The sequence below is a fragment of the Dermacentor andersoni genome, chromosome 1 (genome assembly GCF_023375885.2).
Source record: "Dermacentor andersoni chromosome 1, qqDerAnde1_hic_scaffold, whole genome shotgun sequence".
Taxonomy (NCBI): domain Eukaryota; kingdom Metazoa; phylum Arthropoda; class Arachnida; order Ixodida; family Ixodidae; genus Dermacentor; species Dermacentor andersoni.
The window spans coordinates 388,129,515-388,148,495 of record NC_092814.1 but is presented as its reverse complement, the minus strand read 5'-3'; the positions used below and the strand labels follow the sequence as shown (position 1 = coordinate 388,148,495).

Below are 18,981 nucleotides of genomic sequence, written 5' to 3'. Positions count from 1 at the left end.
CGCAGCCGCATTTTGACGGGGGCGAAATAGAAAACGCACGCGCACTTAGCTATTGGGACACGTTAGAGAACGTCACGGTATCAAAATTAATCTGGAGTCCGCGGCTGCGGCTTGCCTCATAATCCGAGTGTGGTTTTGGCGCGTAGTGCCCATAATCAAATTCGAGTTTAAAACTTCTGCCACAATGCGATGTGCCATGTGAGGAAATTACAGTGCTCAATCCTCTCAGAAGATACTGGGTGCACGGAAACCTGCGCTTGCATCGATTTCCACATGGCGTGGGATCTGCATAATTTTAAAAAATGCCATTCCATTTTTTTTTCTCACGGGTTTCTTCAAGATAAGGGAAATGTTCAAAGGCAGTTGTGTCTCTTAGCGCGGAGATATTTTATTTTTTCCAATCTGCACTACAACAACCTGTTGTAGTGATAGTGTGACACATGCATAGTCACCGCGCACCATGATGACCCGCAGAGCGGACGTTGACACAGTGCCTTTCGCAATGTTCACGCAGTGGTGTTGGTCAGCCTGTACTCCGCCAGCGGCTTTGGTGTCTTGGGTAATTTCTTTCTGCAAGAGAAACAAGAGAGGCTTTATTGCACCTTTATCGCCCATTCTGAATTTTCGACATTTAGACTCGCTTTGTTGCTGTCGCTGATTGCAAAAAGAAAGACTATGTCCTAACTATACTTGTCCAACAATATGAAGTTGTCCAGCCTTTGTACTGGACAGATTCCGCCTTATACTTGCTAGCTGGCCTTCTCACCTGTGCCAGAACCAGCTATGATCGTAGGATGCACGATGTAACTTTTGACAAAGCAGTCCTTGCATTGACGCATAACAGACGCCTTATAATAAATCAACATGCCATCTGGAAAGTACTCGTCGAAATAAATTTAAAAAAAAGAATGGCGGCACATACAGGGAACCGCGTGCAAAACATTCCCAGCTACACTGTGACCCAGTTGCCCAGTGCACTGTCGTTCAATTTAGAACGTCTGCGACAGCAAAGGCGGCTTTGTGCTGTCTATTAGGATGATATGTAGTCTCAGGGCTCTAAGGAACCACTCACGTAATATGATGTAATGGTTCATATATATATACGTATGAAGATTATATATATATATATATATATATATATATATATATATATATATATATATATATATATTGCTACGGAACAGCCGCCACAGTGTGGCTGCACTGAGATGACGTGTGTGCCGGTTTGATATAGCGTCGCCATTTTGGCCTCCGTGAGCTTACCTGTAAATAAATTGTAAATAGTATTCGGCTTCAGCTTCACGTAACATTAATTTGGTGGAGGTGCTGGGTAAGGTGCAGCGAGGATTTTGTGCCAATGTCGTCAATACAGCTTCACCTCCAGAAGCTGCACTGTCTAGTTTTTACGGAACAGCCGCCACAGTGTGGCTGCAGTGAGGAGGACGAAGACGACGTGTGTGCCGGTTTGATATAGCGTCGCCATTTTGGCCTCCGTGAGCTTACCTGTAAATAAATTGTAAATAGTATTCGGCTTCAGCTTCACGTAACATTAATTTGGTGGAGGTGCTGGGTAAGGTGCAGCGAGGATTTTGTGCCAATGTCGTCAATACAGCTTCACCTCCAGAAGCTGCACTGTCTAGTTTTCCGGTCGGGGGTGCGGCGAGTAGGTCGGAGAAGGAGCACGGCGTGACGGGGGCGAGCGAGATTGGCGGCGGGAGGGAGAAGGCGAGCGGGAGTAGCGGGGTCGTGGCAAAGGTGTCGCAGGGTCAGATGATGGAGCGGGCATAGAAGGGGCGAAGGAAAAGGATGCGGTATAGGGGCGAGGGGGGTAATCAGGATAATAGCGCGTCGGAGAAGCCCAGCGGCTGCGGCAGTGGCGAGCGACATGTCCAATGCGTCGGCAGTTAAAACAAATCGGCTTGTCGTCCACGGTTCGCCATTCCGAGGGGTTGCGCTGTCCATAAGAGGAGTAAGAAGAGCGCGGTGGGGACGTGCGTGGAGACAAAGGTTACGAGCGTACGGGACGAATGGATTGCACGCCGACGTTGGACAACTTTTGACGGACGACGGTCTGGATCAAGGAGATTGTCACCGGAGAGTGTTCAGGTAACGGGAATGAAGGGGCCGCCGGTTGTGCCGCGTCGACCTCACGACGAATGATACGGGTCAAGTTGTCACATCGCGACGGCTGGTGGAAGAGGTCGTCACTGGATGACGTAGCAGCTGTGTTGGGAAGTCGCGTGATGTGCTGGGATACCCGGCGGCTTTTAGCAAGCTCAAGACGGCGGCACTCCTTGAGGATCGCATCGATGCTGGTGACGTTGGTAAACACCAGTAAATTGAAGGCGTCGTCAGCAATGCCTTTGAGGACGTGATTAACCTTATCCTCCTCAGTCATGTTCGGGTCAGCCTTGGCACAAAGGGCGAACGCGTCGAGAATGTACGACACGTAGGACTCGGTCGACGTCTGCACACGTGTGGCAAGGGCTTTCTTGGCGTTGACTTGTCGACCAAACGGATTCCCAAAAAGGTCGCGTAGCTTGTCTTTGAAGAGATCCCAGCTCGAGATCTCCTCTTCGTGAGTCTGGAACCACGCCAATGGAGCTCCGTCGAGGTAGAAAAGTACGTAGGCAAGCATAACAATCGGATCCCACCTGTGACTGGTGCTGACACGTTCGTATAAGCGGAGCCAGTCGTCAACATCAGGACTGCCGACTCCGTTGAAAACACCAGGATCCCGAGGTGGGGAAACGGCGACGTAGGTCGGGGCTGCAGGCGGAGACGCTTGCGCAGATGAAGTGCCGCCAGCAGGAGCCGAAGTTACATTGTCGCCGTTGCGACCACTTCGAAGCTCCATGACGGGTACGGGGAACGTCCACCTCTACCAAATATATGTATGTTGGTCTAAACAGCAATAATTATTAAGCACTTACTGATGTAATGTATCTTGAAATCCACACGTCTTTTACCGAGCGCAGCTTCTTGGACGAGTTGTTAACTTTTAATGAGCTTGGATGCGCTAAAAGGCACGGATATTGAGACACCCACACATCAATTCCCGCAAAGATAATGCTCGTAAGAAAAGATAGAAACGAAAGCCATGAACACCGACAGCTTCATCTGTGCCAATACGTCTCTCTTTTTCTTTTTTGTCGTAATAACCTCAGCAGTAACATGGGCACTGAGCATCAAGTGGCCTTGTGAGCGTTTACACTGTTGCAATTTTTCAATAATATTATGAGCGTCGTCTGCATGGTGCGTCAGCGGCATTGTAGTGGCGAGTGGCGGCGGGATCGGCGACTTCTTGTTCCACTCTATTCTGGCACGCTTCTTTGCTTCAGCATTCGAAAGGGTTTACGTGGACACTTACAAATTTTTATTATCGCGCGAGTGTCTATACTGTGAGCAAGCACACAAAGTAATCCCCAGTGTGAGCGTCGTCTGTTGTGATTTTTTTTATGTCATATTGTTAACCGCTCTCACTCTAACCGTAATTTTTCTCACTCTTGCGTTTGAGTTGAGGGCCGTATAGACGGGCGCACTGCAAGCGATTGCATCACCTTTGTTACGTCGCAACTGCTGTACCTAGAGAGGCCGTTTAATCAGGTTGTACCCGCTCCACGAACACTGTGGCGTATTCTAGAATCGACATGAGCGCCATCAACGACTGTGTAAGCTGCAATGATGTACATGTATAAATGGCGGACAGGCTCCTACCGGGTCATGTATTCAACGACCACTGACCGTGCTCGTCACCTCGATATCGCCAAGTGAAGCTTGCTATTCCCTGCTCTAGTTCGCCCTGTTAAGATTTCGAGTCTTGCATTTGCTCTTGGTGCTAGCGTTCCTAGATTCCCCTTTCTTATTTTATCCTCTGCATTCAAAGTATAAATTGCTCCGCCAGATATGTCCAATTGGATTCTTTTCATTATTTTGTTTTAATTGAATGAATGAATTCTTGGGTTTCACGTGCCAAAACGACGATTTGATGATGAGGCACGCCGTAGTGGCCGACCTTGGAATAATTTTGGCCACCAGGGGATATTTAAAGGGCTCCTTACCAGGTATGGCCAATTTGAGCTGACAAGCGCCATGCATACATTGCGCGCTAACGATCGTGTCTGCTAAGTATTTATTGGAGGCGAGGAGTTACGGAGTCGCCATCTGTCGGAAGCGCCTCCCTTGCGTAGTATGAGGGATCAAGCGGCGCGCTCCTCATAGGTTTCGCTTACGGCGCTCGATAAAAACACCCCGCGGCAGCCCTCCTGGACATTTATGTATGTACGCTAAAAACGAGAGAAGTTTTTGACTATCTAAATTGTGGGCAAACTGAAAGCACAGAATCGTTTACAGACGCTATCTCTTTACCGAATACGTACAGGGAACGCCACTGCGCGCGGTCGCCGCGATGAAGTCTCCCGAACCGGCTTCTTGCGTGAAAGGTAGGCAAACGATGAGAGTAAACTATGTGAAATATGTTCTTATAGTGGGCTGTCTGTATAATCAAATGGGGCATAACAGAATGAAGCCTCAATGCAGCGATCGCACGGGTTCGCGATGACCGACTGCGCATCTGCATGCATGTCCGCGCACTGTTTTGCTTTCGCTGTGAACGCGTTTTTGCACCGTGCCGTGAGCTTTCGGTCGCAGCATATGAGAATGTTACAGTACACTAGCAGCCACTGTTGTGTGGATGCTATCTGAACTGTTCAAAATAATTTTGTTATAGAGTCTGCGACACCTACGGGGACTGTGATGTGCTGTCGTGACGATTCAATCTTTTCCTGTCTTCTAAATTCTTGGACATTTCAATATTATTTCTCAAGCTGTGTCGCGCTATATGTTTATGGGTCTTAGCCTGCGATTTCCCTGTGCTTCTTTTTCGTAATCCAGTGCATTAATTCATAACACGAACATGACCATATGCCATGCTTTTTTTTAATGTGCGTCTTACCGCTCCCTTTCCGTTCCAGTGAACTTGCCAGTATCTGGCATCAACAAGTTCATAGACCAAACCCTCATGACATTAACCGGGAAGCGGGCGCGGGCGAGCGTCTCAGTGCGCGTTTTCTGCTACTCACCGAACATCGCGCAGTCCCGGCGCTGTAGCAGCAATCTTCCTCGCGTTTGTGCTTGCTGCATAGCCGAGTTGTAGCCGATGGCTGTCTGCCGGTTCTATGTTTCGCGAGCCAAGCTTCGCGCAGCTCCTTGTCCTGCGGCTACGTGTGAATAAGGCTGACACCGGGCTCCGTTACGTACGTCCGGTACTGCGGCACCGAGCAGTAGCCTACCATGCTGCACGCCTCCAAAGGCAGCCACTACCTATTATAGTACTTTAAAACGTTGTCAAGCAGACACCCAAGGCGGTAAAGCCTCGCCACTTAATCAGAACCACGGCGCAAGTTGGGGCTTTAAGTTTTCGTTTTAAGCTCGCTTCGGCGGTTCCGAAGCAGCCGATGCGGCCGATGTGTCCACGTGATCCCTCATGACACGTCACGCCGACGGTGGCGCCAGCTTTTTATCTGGTGGAGCTCGCCCCCAATGCGCGCCGGGGAAAGAGCTCAAATTTCTCCTCGCAGGCGCCGCGCTCCCAGCCGGAGAGTCGGCGTATATCGCACAAGTGCGCCTACGTACATGGCAGGGCTGTGACTTCGCTCGCAGTGATACGCGACTTAGAGAACTAGTCGAAGCAACATCTGCTATTTGCGTAATCTGTTGCTTCAGTAGGCGATATAAACTTTAGAGAAATAATAAAACATAAACCGAATGTCTGCGTGTTCTTGTTTTACTTCGCACGGCCGCAAAAGATATCTACTTCCCTTTGGTCTGCTTGTTCCCACATCGTGCAGTCGCGCGCGCACACAACGAAAGTATGTCATTTTCTACCGTGTTCCAGCGCGCGATCATGCTTTATGAGCCGCTTTTGCCTGCCTCAGTATTCGCTTAGCACTGACTTATACCGCTAGTCAGGTGTTCTCGTGCACAGCGTGCAAAATCGTGTGCGGCGCGAAACGGGACAAACGCAACAGCTCGCTCGCGACGCCATCATCGGAGTATGCCGCGCAGCAAAAAAAAACGAGGGAAATAATGAAGGCAGGGTCTGTGACGTATGCGTCACGCTGTCCTTGAGCTCCGGTATGGGAGAATGCAGGAAAGGAATTTCGCTCGCGAAGGCTCTCGCCTCCTGAAATCATGCGTTCGCGGCACTGAAATATTTCTATATCTGCTATTATTGAAACAATTGGAAAAATTCTTGCGGCAGAACGCTCCCCAGAGGACCCGAAACAACTTCCAGCGTCTAACCGAAACTTACTATGTGGCCTGCTGAGGGGCCCATTAAGGTGCCCCCAATGCGTGGGACACGGGCGTTCTTGCATTTCGCGCGCATCAAAATGCGGCCGCCGCAGCCGGTATTTGATCCCGCGACATATGTTGTTTTAAAGCAAGTAAACAAATCAAGGGAGGAAAGAAGCCGGCTGACACCTGCCACCGGAAGGGCAGAACGCCTGCCTATCTCGCTCAGAAATTAGATCGGCGCGCTCTCATGTGTGACGATAGCTGGGGAACTTAGCAAGTTGATCGACCTGTCCATGCTCGAGTTTTTAACAACACGTGAGCCTGCAAGTTTGTTAAGTGTGCGAAATACAGTGACGTTAATGGGTGGCGCAAGATGGAGCTGTTGTTGCGCTTCCTTTTTCCCACGAGCTAATTCCGATTTGCTCTTTGCGCAGCTCTGAACTGGACTCATAGTTACTTCAGCCATAGACTTTCCTACAATAATTACTGCAGGGAAGTCCGACGCTGCGATTGCTCAGCCACCATGGGAATGATGGTACTATGTACACAGTATTCAGGGAGGGCTTGCGTTTAAAAGCGGATGTATTGTCGGCGTTCAAAGTTAACCAAATATCGGTAGGACCAATGTTGGCAGCGGTGTTGCTGTCTCATGGGCTGGCGTTTGCCGCCTCACGCCAATGCATGATGCGCGCCGCTCCTGAACACACTACTATTTATTTATTTATTTTCGGGTACTTTCAGGGCCCTTGCAGGAATGAAAAAGAAGGAATGGCAAGGCATTCTTAGATGTACAGGAAATATAAACACAGTCAAGTGGAAAATGATCCAACATTATATATTTGATAAGCAATATCAATAATAACATTGGTGTACATATGAGCACTCGTGTGTACTAAAAAGAAAAAAAGAACACTCGAAATAACACAAAAAATCGCAATTTACACGAACATTCCATAATGTTGCTTTGAAGTTGGAAGTGTCTTGAATGGCAACAACGATGCTGGGAAGGTGGTTCCGGTCGATGCTGGTTCTTGGAATGATAGAGTGGCTATACGCACTGGTACAAAATGGAACAGCTACTTTGTGTTTGTGGTCAACGCGAGAAGAAATGTACAGACGGGATGTGAGGAGCGAATCTCTCAAAACCGGATTATGAAAATATGTTTCGTGGAAGAAGCATACACGTGGGGATTTACGGCGCAGTGATCAGTCTGGTAGATTAAGCGTGTTCTTCATAGCCTTGACAGAAGGGTGACAGGAGTAGTTGGACGGAATAAAAAGAGTGCAGCGCTTCTGGATGGCTCCGAGGGTTAGGCAAAGGTTGATTTGTGTCCCATATGGCGCATGCGTTTGCCATTTTAGGTGTTACCAGAGTTTTATAGAGGGTTAGCTTCAGCGATGTGGAAGCAGATGAAAAGTTCGTGCGCAAGTATTCTTGGGCGCGATTAGCAGCTGTAGCAGCTGTAGCAGACTTATCGACACGCATTTCCCATGAGCAATCCGCGCAAATGTGGATACCAAGATAATCATATGTGTCAACAGGGCCGTGCCGTTAAGAACATACTTGCGCGTTCGATCTGTTAGGTTGATGGGATACACGCATGCTTCTACATTTCGTATCATTGACCTTCATGAACCAGTCACTGCATCATTTCGATACGTTATTGAGGTCATCTTGAAGGGCTGTCAGTTGCGTTGGTGATTTTGCTATAAAGTACGTAGTCGTCCGCAAACAGTCAAATTGTAGAAGTTACACAGCTTGGAAGATCGTCAATGTATTTAGGAAGAAGTAATAGCCCCCGCACTGCCCCCTGGCCGTCCAGAGAAGTTAACGCAGAAGGAGAAGATGAACGATCATTACGGGTAAGATATTGAGTTCGCTTGAAAAGAAAGTGCGCTATCCAATTAGGTACTAGCGGATCAGTATCAAGCTAAATAAGTTTCGAAACGAGTACATCGTACTCGTTTCGAATACGATGTTACACCATACGATAAGCACCATTGCTGCTTATGTTGTACAACGAGCCACGTTGCAAGTGATAGTGCCTGAACAAAATGGAAGGGGCACGTCGGAAAGCACTAACGACGTAGGAGAAAACAGGAAGTCCCGAAGCTCGACATGGAAATTTCTTCAAAGTCAACTGTGGCCGTGGATATTGGGTCGATACGGGAGAAGGCATCTGCGGCTGCGGTGACTGCGCCTTGAATGTATCCTATGTCCACGGTGAACACGGAGATGAAACTTAGTGCCGTATCTCCCGTGCGGTATAAGTGTTGTGATTACCGCGAAAAGTAAATGTCCAAGGCTTGTGATCCGTGAGGACGTGAAAGCTTGTTCCTTCCGAAATGCCCAACAACCAAGTGCGCTGCAAGCAGCTCGCGACGGAACATGCTGTAGCACCTTTCTGCAGGCTTCAGCTGCTGGGAGCAAAACCCGAGTGGGCACCGGGAGTGGCGCTGGAAATGTTGTAATACGGCACCGACAGTCGCACTAGATGCATCGGTCATAAGACGCATTGGTGGAGCATGCAGAGGATGCACCGGTAGGGTGGCACCTGCCAATGCATTTCTGGCAGCTTGGAAGGACTCTTCGGCGTCTGACGTCCAAGACAGTGCAGTGTACGTAGATTTAGTGCTATTGAGAAGCTCGGTCAGTGGTATAGTGATTCCGGCGGTGTTGGGAAGAAAACGGTGGTTGCAGTTGAGCAGCCTAAGGAACTCACGGAGCTTTCCCAGTGATGTTGGGCGACGCAACTCGCGCAAAGCCTAAACTTGCTTTCCCAACGGTCTGATCCCTTCGGGAGTCATGCTGTGTCCGAGGAACTCAATGTCGTGAACACCAAAGACACACTTTGCGGGGTTTATGAGAAGGCCGTGTTCCTGGAGCCGAGAAAATAGCGGGCGCAAATGGTTGCTATGCTGTCCGGGGGGTAATACTAGCCACCAGGAGGTCATCGAGATACGCAAAGACGAAGGAGAGTCCCTGGGTGGCTTTGTTGATAAACCTCTGGAACTGCTGAACATCGTTTGTCAAACCGAACGGCATGCGGACCTACTCGAAAAGCCCGAATGGTGTCGCCATTGCACTCTTTGGGATGCCGAGCCAACGGGAGCTGGACCGCGAAATGAATCTGGAACGGAAATCGCGGTCGCGCTGACTGTAGTGTAGTAACGGGCTCAGCAAGTTCGTTTCTCAGGTCCACTACAGCAATGTGCGAGTCAGCTAGCGAAAAACCTGAGAACTGTTCGGACCGATGGCAGGAGAAGAAGCTCTTTTTTTGTTCTTCTTCCCTTTCTTTAACCTCGCAGATCGAGGCACGAGGCATGAGACACGTGCGCCGGGACGCGCCATAAGTAAAAGGTGGCCGAGGAAGATGACAATGGCTACTATAAGTAAACTTCAGTGCATTTCGATAATTTAGGATTAACAAAATCGGGGTCAGCGGATGAAGATATCTCAAGAATGCTGATTATTCTACGGATGCTGACGCTGTGAATAACAATGGGATTACTACAATACCGTTTCTTGGCCTTTGAAATGGCACGATTGTAATCGGTATCAACTGGGCGATATTTGGACCAGCGAAGTGCATAATTTTTGAATTTACATGCCGAAACTACCGCTTCTTCTTGCGCAGGCGCTTTAAAGTGCCATTGAACTAAGGTTAGCGAGGGATTGAGGGAATCCTGTTTCTTGGTTCATAAAGATGGTATCTTAACATAGTACATAGTATAAACATATTATCTTATGTTTGTAGATATTACAATTAGCGTTAACAGGTCGTTTGAAAAGCTAGCAATGTATTCAGGCAAAAATGCGTCTTGCTCATTTGTTATGGAAGCAAAGCCAGCTTTGGAGCAGTTTATAATACCTCTGGCTTTACTTAATTGAAATATGCGCTCTCAAGGTGAATTGAAGTATTGCGTGATCGCTTGCACCTGTGAAACATGTTGGTGAAGAGGCAAGGTCAGATGTAGTCCTAAAAACGAGACCGTGGATGTAAGCTATTGTAAGGACAATTCGTATAGGCATATGAACAAGTTGTGTGAAGCTAAAATCATGACGAAAATTGAGAATTTCAGTCCACTCTGTCGGTTTGTGCATAACAATTATCGAATCACTGGCCCACACAATATTAGGAAAGTTGAAATGACCAAAACCGCCGCAGTTGCGTCCGAAAGACGAAGCATCGATTGCGATTGCAAATTAATTGACAGTTACATGAAGTAAAGATAGTAGTTTTATCAGCCTTATGAAATTGTAAACAGGCATACTAACTAAATTAGAAAGCACGGTGTCACGCGCGCACAAGCAAACATGAACACACTTCACTGGAAGGCCGCAGAAACTCGCTGTCAAAACGCTGGGGTAAAGAAGCGTGGCAGCGGCAGCGAGTGATTTTACCTTCGCGTTGCCTCGTGCTTTAACACGAACTAAGCCCTGAAAACACAGCACATGGTGGACTTTGTGACCCTCGCAGAAGATAGCTTACAAGACATAGCGGCCCGCGCCGCCGCCTGGAGTAACCCCCCCCCCCCCCCCTCCCCTCTCACTATCCATGGCGGACCTTGTCACCGTCGCAGATGAAATTCACGATACAGCGACCCAGGCGGGTGCGCCCGGGCCGCCCGGGGTATACTCGCGGACAACTTTTTGTGGCAATGAAGGTAAAGCTACTGATGCGTGGAATATGGCAGACGATGATAAGTTATTGACATCCCCTTTAGATGTGGTGGCGACAAATACTCGTCCAGCCTGTTATTTATTCAGGTATGCTATACATGTTTTTCCTTCTAGCATTCTTCAGTACGTCTAAATCTTTCCCCTTTTCTTCTTCCTGAAAACTTTTATATCTACCTTGCACCGCTACTTGTGCCTGTAACAGATCCGGTTGTATTAATGTCTTCGCTTCATTTTTTTGATCAATACTTTAAACGTCTCTAGCTTATCTCGACTGCTGACTGGTTAATGCTTCCGTCCGCTTTAAATCGAAGCGCTTCTGGAAGTTCTACGTTACTTACTGATGTCACTGGGTGAGTGCCTTCGCATTCCATAAGGATGTGCTCAGTCGTCTGCGGATATTTACTGCAGCATGCACACACATGCCTCACCTTGTTGTAAATATTTGCTCCGGTAAGTTTTTGTCTTTAAGCAACCAGCTTCAGCCTCAAACAGAAAGGCCCTGCCCTTTCTGGTACCATAAAAATTTTCTTTTCTAATTTGTTTCTTCTCATTCTTGCAATTCTGCATGGTCTTTTTTTATTTTTGCATTCTTTGCATCCAATTCTTTGTCTTTGTTTATCTCACTTTCTTTCTGATTACTCCTGGTTTCTTATTTACACTTTCAATTACCCCATAGTTTGTTGCCAACTCCCTTGACGTCTTCGTCCATTCTGCTTCCACACTTTTCAGTTGCAGAAACGTGTGCACTTCAGCCACCCATTCATTTTCATCCATATTCCTTAGTCTTTCTTCAAAGCGAGTTTTGCTCTGCGCTTCTCTTACTTCAAAACAAGGCCCAGCCCATGTCAACCTGCACTGCTTCATTTGTGGTTTTACGGTAGGGCCCCCAAAGCCAACCGCCCTACCGATCTTTGGTTAACTTCTATCCCCGACAAGATATGCGATTTTCAGCACAGAATGGATCTTGCCAACGTTAGTACTAGCACCATTACTCCTTTCCAGACTCCACGCACCACTTCATATTTATTGCGGCCCAAAAGTGGTCTACGTTGCTGCATTTTGCTTCTCCCTTTTTTAGGACTATCATGGTAGGTGCTTGAGTAACTCTTTCCTTCGTTTATGTATACGCCGAGGTCTTTATATTGCTTGACAATGGCTAAGAGGTACTGTTGAATTGACACCACGTAACTACTCGTTTCTTCATTAAAGATCATAATTCCCGATTTCTGTGTGCTAAACTTAAGGCCGATATTTATTGCTGCGTTGGCACAGATATTTCCAAGTGTCTGGATCTTGCATTGTCCGCTTGCAGCACTATGTCGTCCGCATACACCGGTCCGTGGAGCATCTGTTGCACAATTTTTTCATTGCGATTGTAAGGTAAATCAAGTCCTTATTCGCTGTTTTCTTGTCTTTCTATGCCCTTAAGATAAAGCATGAACAACAATGCAGACAGATGACACTCAGTCCCTGGCAAGGTTCCCCCATTTCATTACATTTTTAGACTTGCCATACAATCTGTGCTCGGCTGTCTCAATATATCTCCATCAGGAGCTCCAAGATACTGTAATCTATGCCTTCGTGCTTGAGAATATACCATAACAATTCCCTGTATGAGTTGTCGTAGGCTTCTTTAATATCTAAAAATGCTATCCATAAAGATCTATTCTGAGCTACCCAAATTTCCATGCAGTGAGTTAGTACAAACACACTATCCTCTCAGCGTCTTAGTAGGCTGAACCCATTCTGTAGTTTCCTCAGTACATCATTTGTGTCCGCCCATTTATAACGTTCTAATTTTATGGCTTGCGTCGCCATTCTATATAGCATCACCGTTACTGTAACTGGCCTGTAGGAGCTCGTTTACCATTATCACATTTTCCTTTGTATACAAGGTTCACCTTGTTTTCACGTCATCTAACCAAAATGTTCTTCGCCGTAATCACTTGCTCTCTGGCATAAGTCAGTAATGTCTTGCTATTTGGACCGAGGTGTTTGATTAGCTGTAGTTGATTTCATCGGGTCCTGCCGCCGTGCTATTAGGGGCACTTTGTCCTTTTTTTCCAGTAAAAGTTCTCCATGGAAAATATAATCTCTCAGGCTTCTCTGTTCATGCTTGTCTGGGTCTGAACTATGCTTTCTTTTGCGCTGAAGTTAGCCCTAACAGTGTCTGTGATGTATCGGAGTGCATCGTCTCCTTTGAAGACGTTACCGCCTTCATCCCTTGTAGCCACGTGGAAATATTTAGTTGGCGCTCCGAGCACTCTTACGTGCTTCCAGAATCTTTTTTGGACGCCTTGGTCTCTTCTGCGAATGTTATGCTTCGCACGTTCACTTGTGCATTTAATTTTCTCTCGTGCGATCTCACTCGCCGCCCTTTTCTCGGTATTTGTTGAATCTAAGGAGCTCTTCTTCGCGTAATCCCAACTTTTTGGCTTATCAATTATCTCTAGACGCCTGCTTACACTCTTCTGTAGCTTGCTTTGTTTACTTGCTCCACCACTTACGTGGTTTCCTCTTTCCAATGAAATTTTTTGCCGTGCCTGTCTTATCTGCTGCTGAATAACGTTTCCCAGTTCCTTATATTCCCAGACTGCTCTAGGAAAAACCTCCTTTTTCTTCTCTATTTCTTGCGATATATGTCATTTGTTTGCTAGTCTACCATCCGCCCACTATGCCTATTGAGAGGGATGGAAGCTTCGGAAATCAACGGGCCGGGGGCGCTGCGCGCAATCGGATGGTTGACGTGAGATTTTGTGGTGGATTGAGGTGCTTTTTAGGGCTCCATGGCGGCGACGAAATCAGCAGTTTTTGTGCTTTGAGCTTGCTTCTGTTTCTGATATGCTGATTTCTTTAGCGTTTAAATAATATTTGGGTAGTTTTCTTTTTTCTTTCTCTCTTTTTTTTCGTGTGTGCGGGTGTGTTTCGCGTACATTTGGTTTTGCAGGATAGTCAGAGCGCCCTTTCGCACCACGTGCTTCAGCACGTGCAACCGGGGGGGACGTTGGGTCTTTATAGCCTTCAAATAGTAGCTTGGAAGTGGCAGGACTAATAGCTAGTAGTCGTATTACTGTGTGTGTGTTGGTAGGAAAGTGAGAGCGTGGACGCGTTAACACGTGCGAAAACGTTCCATACCTTAAGTCTCCGCGGCATTGATTGCTTTTAAAAGATTGGTGAGAATTACTTTGCGGCATTTCAAGGATTTAGATCCTGTGCGTATCGGATTTTGCCAGAAGGCACGTGCTCTGCATTATTATAGTATTATAGTATTTGCATTAGAAAAAGCCGCGCAATACATGGCAAGAAAGCCGGGAAAGCAGGTTGCGCGCGTGGGGTCTCTCAAGGCAGATGAGGGGACGGATGAGAATGGAGAGGGAACCGAGTCGATCGGCACACACTGCGATGTCGATGCAAGGCTGGAGAAAATTAAGGCTTTCCAGGAAGAGCTTGTCAAACAGGTTGAAGCGCTCAAAAATGAGCTAAATAGGGAACGTGTGCATGGAAGCTAATGGAAAAAAGACTTAAAGCGGTCGAGGAAAAGCTGAACAGGGCCGCCATTGTGAACAAGAATCGTCGTGACATTGGAACGTAGTCCCCTGACGTGACAGGAGAGGGAGTGTCAGCAAAGTACGTGGAATGCGCGTAACGTGGTGAGGGGTTAGCTGAAAAGAGCAGCACCTACCTTGAGGCCGCCACGCGGTAAAAGGAGGAGCGTATGGGTCAATGCCCCTTGTTAAGTCTGAATCACACGGAAAAGGACAAAGGAAAGCAGGGAGCGGTAGGAGAGAGTGAAATGGTGATTATCGCCGGTGACTCAAACCTGGATAGGTGCTCAGAAGCAATTGTGGATAGGGTGAAAAGCGATAAAGGAGTGGCGGTAGGGACATTTCCGGGGCGGATGCTGGGTTCTGTCATGGAGCGAGCAAAAGTGAAGCTCGCTGAAAATGCCCACGTGCGCAACCTTGTCATAGTAGCAAGTTGGCTAAATGACGTCCTAAACAGGAAGGGGACAGGACTAGGCCAGCGCTTGGCGAAGGGAGCGGGTGACTAGTGCGAGCTGTCCCTTCATGGTGTGCACGGTGCCGGAGGTGCCTGTACGTGACAGTCAGGTACAAAGAGCCGTAGTCTTTGCTAATGAGGTGATATGGAAAATCAGCCGAGAGAAAGGCTTCGAGGTTGTCGAAGTAAACAGGGAAGTGAGAAGGAAGAAAGAGAGCCCGCCATCCAATAGGCTACATAAACATGCAGGGCGGGAGAAGACATGAAAAGGGGGCAGAGATTGAGGAGCAGTGAAATAGCGAACGAATAGGGGTGTATGCAGTTACAGAAACGCACCTTAGAGGCTCGGAAGAGCCGCCAGTGATTGAGAATCATGTTTGGGAAGGGTGCAACAAAACTAAGTCGCAAAGAAAGGGAGGGGGAGTCAGAATGCTCATCCATCAGGGAAACAAATCGAAAAGAGTAAATTCAAAATGTCAAGAGCATCTTTGGTTATCAGGTACAATGAGCGGGAAAAAAGCTTGGGTGGGTGTAACGTATTTGTGGACCGGAAATAATTGCACAGAGAACAATAAAGAGTTAGTGGAATCCATAAGCGCTGATATTAAGGGTTACGGGAATGGTGCTAAAATTATCCTATTAGGTGACGTGAATGCCCACATACAGGAGATGGCTATACCGACAACAACTGGAAGTCAATGCTAGACCTTTGTGAGCAACATAACCGCATTATCGTAAATACAGGGCCTAAGTGTGAAGGGCAGATCACGTGGGAAGTGGGAAAGCGGCAATCAACCATTGACTACTGTCTGATGACAGAAGGAATTCATGATAAGTTGAGAGAAATGGTTATTGATGAGGAACGGTATAGCAGCACAGGGAGTGATCATAAACGCATCATTTTGAAAATTGGATGTGCAGTTGGGAAAGAGAGCAAGGAGTGCAGAATGGCCAGTCCAAATTTGCACGCTGAACAAATAGCTAATATAGTCACTAGAGTCGAGGAAGAACTTGGCAAATGGCCAAATAAAAAGTCGGAATATAGTTAAGCTTCTAAGTGTAATAACTACAGAAATACGGAAGGAGAAACAACATGTTCGTTGGAAAGGAAAAAAGAAACGGAAAAGCTGGTGGAACAGGGAGATACGAGAAGCCATCGCCGTACGACAGAAAGCATCCAAAGAGCACAGGCAGGCAAAGAAGGCGCAGTTGCCGCAGGATGAAATACCCAGTGAATGGTAAATATACCGGGAGAAAAAGTATATGGTTCAAATACTGGTGCAAGCAAAGATAAAAGGTGAAAGTGAACGTTGGTTGTCAGAAATACGTGAGAAAAGAAAGCCGCACCTAGAATATTTTGGAACCACATAAAATTATTAGGCAGCAAGTCAACAGCAATACAACATATCCTAGACGAAGATGGGAACAGACTCGAAGGAGAAGCGGCACTAAATTACATCCGAAAAATAGGAGCCGAATCTTTCCAAGGCAATGACGAGGTTGTACTTGAAGAAAAAAAGAGCATGAAAGAGACCCAAGTGGAAAAGGAGCTGGTGCTGACAAATTTCAACTTGAAGAAAGCGGAACAGAAAATTCCTAAGCGCACAGCCACAGCGCTAGACGACGTTCCCGTTAGGCTGATTAATGAACTAGGACTAAAAAATAAGGAAGCTCTGGTGAAAGAAGTGGAAAAAAAACTTTAAAAGATAGACGAATACCAGACAGGTGGCGACAAAGGAGAATGAATTTAATTTATAAAGATAAGGGAGAGAACGATAGAATTCATTCGTATAGACCGTTGACCATTACATCGGTAATATACAGGCTAGCAATGCAGGTGATCAAATTAAAGCTTCAAGCATGGGCAGAGAATAATGGCATCTTGGGAGAACTTCAGAATGGCTTCAGAATAGGTAGGCGTTTAGGTGATAACGTATTTGTTCTTACCAAGTGTGTTGAAATATCAAAAGTAGAAAGCAGACCGTTATATGCGGCCTTTTTAGACATTACAGGAGCATATGACAACGTAGACCGCAACATTTTGTGGAGTATTCTGGAAGAGGAAGGTTTAGGTGACGATTGTCTACAGCTATTGAGAGAGATTTTCCTAGAAAATACTGTTTGCGTTGAATCGGAAGGGATGAGGAGGGAGGAGCAGGTTGATGTCAACAAGGGACTGAGGCAGGGGTGCCCTTTATCACTATTGCTGTTTATGATGTACATGAAGATGGAAAGGGCGCTAGAAGGAAGCAATATTGGGTTTAATCTCTCATACAAACAGGCGGGTACAGTAGTAGGGCAGCAGCTTCCAGGTTTATTTTATGCGGACGACATTGTGTAGCTAGCTAACTAGCAAAGTGATTTGCAACGTCTGGCTAATATCTGTGTACAGGAAGGCAACAATTTAGGTTTCAAATTTAGTGTTAGGAAATTAGGTGTTATGGTATTCAATGAAAACAGTGAACAGACAGTGTCAATACAGGGCCAGGAAATACCTCGGGTAAAAGAATATAAATGCATTGGTATATAAATAAACGAAGGCAACAGATATATGTAAACACAGGAAAAAACAATTATAGTAAAATGGAAGAGCAATGCAGCCATAATGAAGCACAGAGCGCTATGGGGAAAGAATAGGTACGAGGTGTACGGGGTATGCGGAAAGGTGTAATGGTTCCGGGACTTCCTTTTGGGAATGCGGTTGTTTGCTTGAAATGAGGGGTACAAGCAGGACTCGATGGCAACCAATGGTCAGTGGGACGCCTCCCACTGGGCGCTGACGGGAACACTACTTATGAAGCTGTGCAGGGTGATATGGGCTGGACTAGTTTTGAAGTGAGGGAAGCTCAAAGTAAAATTGAAGATGAAGACAGACTGAGGAATATGATAGAAAGTCAATGGGCTGGGAGAATGTTGAGGTATCTGTGCATTAAAAACATTGACTCACAGTGGAGAAAAAGAACTAGGAAGCTTACCAGAAAGTATGCGGCCTTTGGGATGAGCAACACAGCAACAAAGAACGTGAAGCGGAAATTCAGAGGCTGGAATAATCTTATGGGTGGCGACAATGGAAAAGAAACCTGCCATGAGTAACTACTTAAGAGGAAGGAACGAAATAAGGAAAGAAATAATTTATGATAACTCAAAGGGAAGCTCATTACTTTTCTAAGCGAGGTCAGGATACCTTAGAACACGCACCTATAAAGTGAGATATAAAAAGCAAGAAGAAGCATGTGCTTGCTGCGGTAAAGCTAGGGAAACGATGGAGCATGTTTTATTAGAATGCGAAGATATCTGCCCAGCAATCGATTTAGGCACCACTGAAGGCACCACTGAAGGCATTCGTTCCAGCGAGAGCAGGGGGAAAGTAAACATGTCCGCAATAAAGACTAGTAAGAGGTGATGGGAAGATTGGTGGTAGAAAAGTAGAGAAGCGATAAAAAGTGGAGACGTACAGAAACAATGTTCACAATTGGGGTCAGCAAATTTGGTTGTGGGAATTCATCGTGGTTGTTTTTTCTTTTTTGTTTTTCTTTTTTTAACCTAGGTAGGACATTAGGCAGCATAATAGCAAGAGCTTGGTGGCGCAACCCATCGGATGATCCAAAGGTGACGCTAATAACATTCGTCCGTCCGTCCGTCCATCCATCCATCCATCCATCCATCCATCCATCCATCCATCCGTCCGTCCGTCCGTCCGTCCGTCCGTCCGTCCGTCCGTCCGTCCGTCCGTCCGTCCGTCCGTCCGTCCGTCCGTCCGTCCGTCCATTCATCCATCCATCCATCCATCCATCCATCCATCCATCCATCCATCCATCCATCCATCCATCCATCCATCCATCCATCCATCCATCCATCCATCATTCTTAAGCTTCCGTTGGATGCCGCCGCGATTTTCGACCAGCCACCGCAACCTAAGTAAGGGAAGCGGACCAATCGCAGACGCCGGCACCACCCTTTTCATCTGGTTATCGCTTTTCAGTGCACTGGCTTCGCCCCAT

The 18,981-nt window shown here is 46.9% G+C and overlaps 1 protein-coding gene across 1 annotated transcript in view; it reads right to left on the bottom strand.

Annotated features, from left to right (window-relative positions):
- Positions 1-363: 363 nt before the first annotated feature.
- LOC126518708 (organic cation transporter protein-like) overlaps positions 364-18,981 on the bottom strand; it is a 332,875-nt gene continuing 314,257 nt past the window's right edge. Inside the window, exon 12 of the mRNA XM_050168473.2 lies at positions 364-570. Within this exon, the coding sequence (XP_050024430.1) occupies positions 507-570 (64 nt within the window). The 3' untranslated portion in view covers positions 364-506. The remainder of the gene's footprint in view (positions 571-18,981) is intronic.